This window comes from Hevea brasiliensis, chromosome 15 (genome assembly GCF_030052815.1).
Source record: "Hevea brasiliensis isolate MT/VB/25A 57/8 chromosome 15, ASM3005281v1, whole genome shotgun sequence".
Taxonomy (NCBI): Eukaryota; Viridiplantae; Streptophyta; class Magnoliopsida; order Malpighiales; family Euphorbiaceae; genus Hevea; species Hevea brasiliensis.
Genome location: NC_079507.1, coordinates 49,655,826 through 49,662,617, shown reverse-complemented (window position 1 = coordinate 49,662,617; position 6,792 = coordinate 49,655,826). Strand labels below are relative to the sequence as shown.

The 6,792-nt window shown below is 32.6% G+C and overlaps 1 protein-coding gene across 1 annotated transcript; it reads right to left on the bottom strand.

Moving 5' to 3' along the window:
- Positions 1-653: 653 nt before the first annotated feature.
- Positions 654-5,996, bottom strand: LOC110669391 (tobamovirus multiplication protein 2B). The gene is made up of 5 exons (XM_021831045.2): positions 5,724-5,996; positions 2,502-2,567; positions 2,310-2,374; positions 1,260-1,350; positions 654-1,042 (listed from the first exon to the last, which is right to left on the bottom strand). The coding sequence occupies exons 1-5, from the start codon at positions 5,970-5,972 to the stop codon at positions 1,004-1,006; spliced, it is 510 nt and encodes a 169-aa protein (XP_021686737.1). The 5' UTR covers positions 5,973-5,996; the 3' UTR covers positions 654-1,003.
- Positions 5,997-6,792: the final 796 nt, after the last annotated feature.

Genomic DNA, 6,792 nt, shown 5'->3' with positions numbered 1-6,792 from the left:
AGTAAAATAACTTTGAGTTTGTAATTGATAATTATTATTTAATTATAGTGAAAGATGACAACCTTATATGAAGAGAGTGAACCATATTTATTTTATTTCTTTATAATTTATATGCTTTTACTGTGCACAATAATAATTATATATTATTATTTAATATTTTAATTTTTTTAAATATTCACATATTAAAATTTAACTAAATTTATTTTAATAATTATCTATAAAATATATAGAAATATTAATCATAATAAAGGATTATTATTAATAATTTTATAATATTTATTTAATAATATACTAATCAAACTTCTGTTTGACTAACGTTAACCATTTCAATGACCATGCTGGGATTTGAAAACCAGGTTGAAACTTGGGTTTGGTGTTGCCCTCCTCAGGTTGGATGGTACAAATTGAATGGTATGGTGGTTATGTCCAGCATACTGTTAGCTGTTAGATAATGGGTGTAGAACCATGGGTGGTTTTTGAAGGCCTTAAGCTAGCTCCAACCAATGGCATTCATCATGTCCATTTAGTTACTGATACTTAGTAGTTATTAGTCATCTTTAGACTTGTAAACATTGAACATCATAATTTCTCCTAACATACAGGAATTGTACATGCTTGTTAGTGCTTCAAACTTCAGAGAGAAACACTACTGATGATAAAAAACAGGAAGAGTTACTTCCATTCCATTTGGTCAGCAAGCCATGGAACAATAATTGGTAAGATCAAGACATGGCCTGCTAGTTGTTCCCCCTTGAGTTATGCAGGCCATGATCAAGTTTAAGAACATATTTTCTAATCCTTGAAAAAGTCTATCATGAGACTCAAAAAGGAGCATATATATGAAAGCACAGGAACACTCCTAGATCAGAAATATTTACTTGTTATGCACGATATACAGTGCAACCTCATAACATCATTTAGCTAGATTCTGAAGGATCCCCGGTTATGGTTCATAATGCTTCTATTCGACTGAGCCTTCAAAATGGTTGGAAAGGCCAGTCAATTAACCCACCTCCGGAGTTTGATTTGGGAGCTCAGTTTCCTGAGAGCAAGAGATAAAAGATAGGAAATTAAGATGAAAGACGTCAATATGAGTGTTCTGGACTTCACTAACAGTCATTAATTAAGCCATCGTCAATGGAGTATTAGTTGACACAGCTTGAAATATGAGAACTGAACTTGCTATTACATAATTTATTATTGCATGCGAACGAGCAACCCATAGATGGATATGGAGAGAACAAGAGAGAGATAGATACCTCCTGAGGAAGTTGAGCTTGAGAAGGAAAGTTAAGCTGGCAGCTTTCCATGTTAGCAAGCAACTGGATTACAGTTCTCAAATGAGGCACACTGAAAAAATTGCGACTTAATAAAAAAGCAGGTAAAAAAGGGGAGGGGTTAATAGGAATACTTAAGTTAATCACGTTGGATGGATGCAGTGTTTTCCTTTTCTTTTCTTTTTCTTTTTCCTTCAAGGATAAGAAAACTATAATGTAATCTAGACAAGTTATGTAATATTATATCATTGCCAAAAGCTGTTATAAACTTATAGCCATTGGTTAAAAATATCCTAAGAGTAGCCATATTGTTATCGTGCATATAACAAACTCAATGAAGCTTCAGAACAAAATTGGTTAGAATTGGCAAGTATACCTTTCCCTCACTTGTCTTAGTTCATATAATCACACATTTCAATTAATTTTTCAATCATGTCTTCATTTCCACACATCTAACATTTTATCTACTGTTTCTCATTTAATAACAATTGCCAGTAGCTACTTGCAAAAGCTCAATGGTAGGAAATAGATCATGGAGTCCTAAGTAGGCATTAAGGCTTTGTTGAGTTTTGTTTTTTTTTTTTTTTTTTTTTGGTGTGTCTCAGGAGAAATTATCAAATAGACTCTATCTACCACACGGCTATAGAGTAAACCATATCAGCAAAATCATGCATAACCATGGCTAAATCACATCTGTAACATGGTCAAGTATAAATCATGTTAATATGGTGTGATCATTGGTTTATTATTATTATTATTATTGGAATGAAAATTTCATAATTTATAATCATCAAGATTTTTTTCAATAAAATGTTGTGCATTTACTATTGGATTAGTCTACTGAGGATCCTTTAAACCGAATCTACCTATGAATTCATCTATCATTAAATATAAGTGGTGCACATAACTCTATGAAATCTCAATTGATGTAATGTATAAAATATTAGCTATTAAGAGCAATGGATTGCATGTTCAACCCTTATAATACACATGCAGATTCAGTAAGAAATTACTGGAATATATGAGTACAACCTTTCCAATCCACTTTCCATATGTGCATCCAAGGATGAAATTACCCGAGGCATCTGCTCTAACACCTGCAAAACAAGAACCAGAACAAGAAAAAGGGATAAAAATTAAACAGGGAACAATTATAAAATATCTATAGAGTTCTCTAAGAAACATTCCCTAAACAAGTTAACCTTTGTGGACAGAATTACATACTTGCTCAGTGTTCTTCATTTCAGACGCTTTTGCTAGGAGGTTCTTTGGGAGCTTCATTAGCTGGGCCTGCAGATGGCAAACATGATACAGGTTATGCATCATGATTCAAAGTGATGCATATATCATGTCGGAAATTTAAATCATAGACCACAATCCATTTTCTTGCATAACGCATGCCCCAAGCCTTGTATTACTAGTCTAGCATATGATCGCATTATATAAACAAACCATATACATTAATTCATGGTCCAAGTGTACCTAGTAATGAAGAAATAATTAATTATTGCTCCAAGGGTATAAACCATGAGAGAAAGAGGAGAGGACCAATGCAATCAACAAGCAATGTTTGTCCACTATGCACATTCACCATGCACACACAATAGCACCTTTTGTAGGCTTTTTTTATTTTTTGTGTCTTGCTTCGGTTCTATACTTACATATGTCACTAATGGCTTAATATGATTATTGACTATTAATTTGAGCAAATAAAATTGAGAATTAGTTTCTCTCTAGTTTGAGAATTTGTTCTCACCCCAAGTCCCCAAAATACCTATTGGTTTTACATCAATTTTTTGTATGTCACAACCTGCTTAATGTTTTGCCTAACATATTTATGATTTGCATCCTAAGATCAGGCGAAAGATTGCTTTAAGTCATGAAAATTACAAACTTGCTGCTAATATGCATCATACAAATAAAGAATTTAATGTCAGTGATTATGTCATGGTTTGTGTTTGGTTTGTGTTCGTCTTGAAAGATACCCTAAGAATTCCTTAAAGAAACTACATGCTCGAGCCATTGGTCCATTCTCTATTTTGCAAAAACTTGGATCTAATGCATATATATACTTGACTTGCCTAATCATATGAACATAAGTCCTATTTTCAATGTGAAGGATTTGTCACCTTATCGAGGCACTTTTAAGCTTCCTACTTTGCCATCTAGTGTTTCCGCAGGTCAATATGTGCCAAAGTCGCCATCCCTTCCTCAACAGGGAGATTCAATTGACATTGTGATAGATGATGAGTTTGTTCCCTCCTCTCATGGTGGTTTTCAAAGATTTCTTGTCAAGTTGCACAGTCAATACGATTCCTATGCTACTTGGATTATTGAAGATGAGTTTAGCACTTTAGGTCCTTCTCTTTTGGATTCTTACTTGCAGTTCAACTCTTCAGAATTGAGTTTTTTTTCAACCAAGGGGAAATGATGTAGGAAATCCTAGAGATATTAGGACTAACTAATTTAGGAAAAGTTACAAGTAGTAGTTTATTTTTAATAAATAGTTTTATTTGATATGTAATTCCTAGTTAGGTTGGAATTATTAATCCTCATATAATTAGGGCCGCAAAACTCTATGAATAGGGCTTAGAATCTCTACTTATTTACATATTTTATTATGATTATTGACAATTGATTTGAGCAAACAAAATTGAGAATTAGTTTCTCTCTAGTTAGAGAATTTGTTCTCAGCTAAATCCCTTAATACCTATTGCTTTTTACATCACTTCCCAAGGGTAGTTAATGGTAAATGGTGGAGGTAAATGCTTGCAATTAAATCCCCTTTATTTATTTATTTATTTAAATAAAATAACATGGTTGAGGTTGACACATGATGGGTGACCCAGAATCATTTTTTACATATCAAATTATAATCTACCATCTCCCTGCAGTGCAGTGTTTGCAATTGTATAGAGGCTTTGTTCATTGTACAAAGGATATATATACACCAAGTAACAAGATATCTCTCATATACATTGGAAGGAAGAGAGCAGGCAGCATATTTCATGCAATTACAAAGTCAAACTAACAGATGGTATAAATAACAAGTTAATCCAAGTCCCTTAAAATAAATTTCATAACCCTCAATACCCTTGGTTTTTTGCTGCTTCTTAAGAAGAAAATTTTTTTTGGCTAAAAGCCATATAGCAACTCCAGTTGACTAGACTTCAGGACTGCTATGAAGAGACACTATGAATTAAGTATAACCAAGTTTCTGGCAACTCTATTGAAAAACAAACCCGCAATCAATCAAGTAAAACGGCAGAGGATAAAACATTGATGCAATGACAGCATAGATAACTGTAGGCACTCCTTCCTTTCCTTAAACTTTCTATCCTGGATGTCAGAAAAATTTGCTACTGTTCTATGGTACAGTGCAGGAGGGTGTAACAGCTAAACATGTGGACACAAAATACTTCAAAATACTCAAAGTCAATCAATTACTATACCTTCAGTAGAATGCTGATATGCAACATATTTTCGTTAACTGAGGATCCAAAGAAGCTACAATTAACCAAAGAAAAAGAGAAAGATGAAGCACTTCACCTTACACCAACTGATATCTCAAAATCAAGTTAAGATTACAACATCTGAACTGAAGAAAGTATTCTTAAGCAAGTACTTTAGCAGCAAAACAAAAGCAAGAGAAGGGAGAGAAATTAAACACAAACCTTAAGACAACCAAACACTCCACTATGTAGTTTGCAACGGTTTTACATCATATTCACTTTGAAAGCCACATTTTTATAGTTCCTTTCGGTCATTCTACAAATTCCTTTTGTTTCACAATTGTTTTATGGTTTTGTTTAAGGTTATAGTGTTTTATGACTACGACTATGGTAAGAGACATAGAAAATACTGAACACTGATACAATTTAAATAACTGCAATGAAATTTTAAAGCAATTTTTCTTCCATCCAAGTAAATTCATGGAATTTTTCATCCCTCCTATCCTTTCCTTTTCCAGCCAACTCCTCCAGAACATGCAGTGCCTGAAAGCAATATCTGGCTTATCACTATAATATAGAGAGGCGGAAAAAAGGAGTTCACTGATATCTACATCAGTAGAACCTCTCTAATATTCCTTAGAATTGCAACCATAAAATTTTTAACAAGGTACAAATTGGACTATTGAGCAACAAGATTCATCCCCACATCTTAAACCTCAATTCCAAAACCCCTTAATGTGAAATTGAGAATTTGCAAATAAGAAACTGAAGAACCCATTTTGCCAATGTTCATAATTTAATATCAGTATCACTGAATTTCACAAACTCTCCAGAGAATCAAACCCCATGAATTGCAAAACACACTGAAGAAGCTGTTAGAGAAATCGATACCATAAAGCAATCGTCAACAATAAAAATCTACAAAGTTCAAGAAATGAGGGTAAGTATATGCATAGAGAGAGAGATATAGAGAGAGAAAGAGAGAGAGGTGTGCCTGAGAAGCAGAGGATTGTTGCATGAGGTGGAGGAGATTGGAGGTAGATTGTACGGCCTGAGAAATCTGTTCAGCGACCATTGCTTTAGCAGTGTCTTCTCTGGTGCTGCTGCTTCTTGATGTCCCCTTCGTACTTCCACTTCCACCCGATGGTGTTGAGGTAGCCATTTTCCTCTCCATTTGCTTTTTCCAAAGAGATGCATTGCCGAGACAAAGAAGACCCCAAACGAGGCGTTTTGAGCTTTTCATTTTCAATATTACTAAAAATTTATAAATTAATAAAATCCTCTTATATTTGACAAAACCATATTTATATAATATTGTTTTAAAAAATAAACTAATTATTTTTTATTTTTAATTTTATAGTATTTTATTGTATACTATATATTTCATTTTAAAATTTTGTTACTAATTTTTAAAATATTATTTCATTTGAATTTTGTAAAGTTAAATTTTTATTTTAAATATGTAATTTTAAAATATAGGATAGAAGTGAGAAATTTAATAAATGTTAGGATTTTTTTAATAATTTATCCAACAAAATTTTCTGGTTTCCATATTTTATTTTTAAATATATTTTAAAATTTCTAAAAAATATAATGCAAAAGGCAATGAATTTTGAAATATTTTAAAATTTAAGATGATCTTAAGAAAAAGAAAAAGAATTATTAGACTTAATTTTTGGAAGCTAGGATTCAATATGAATTTATAAATAATTATAATTAAAATTTATTTTAAAATTTTTTTTTATGAAATCTTGAAATGTAACTTGAAATAATTTTTTTTTTTAAAGGGAAAGTGAGTTCCCAGCAAACTAGATGGACAACTCCAGAATAAGCAAGGATGCTCCAAAGCATGAGCTCCAATCGGAAAATGAAGCAGCTAAGCTGGCTAACTTATCCGTGCAAACACTAGCTTCTCTAAAATCATGCATAATCTGAACCTCCCATCTCTGATTGAGAAGCTTCCTACTGACATGGAACAATGATCTAAAACTCCCAGAAACCTTCTTGAGAAGACAATATCATTTGGACCATGTTATTATTGTTGCATTCAACAAGAATCCTCT

Excerpts from the sequence above, each read along its gene's own strand:
- LOC110669391 (XM_021831045.2), bottom strand. The coding sequence starts at position 5,972 with ATGAAAAGCTCAAAACGCCTCGTTTGGGGTCTTCTTTGTCTCGGCAAT. Across the intron at positions 2,375-2,501 it reads AAATGAAGAACACTGAGCAA|GTGTTAGAGCAGATGCCTCG; the intron begins GTATGTAATTCT and ends CTTGTTTTGCAG. Across the intron at positions 1,043-1,259 it reads AAGCTCAACTTCCTCAGGAG|GAAACTGAGCTCCCAAATCA; the intron begins GTATCTATCTCT and ends TCTTGCTCTCAG.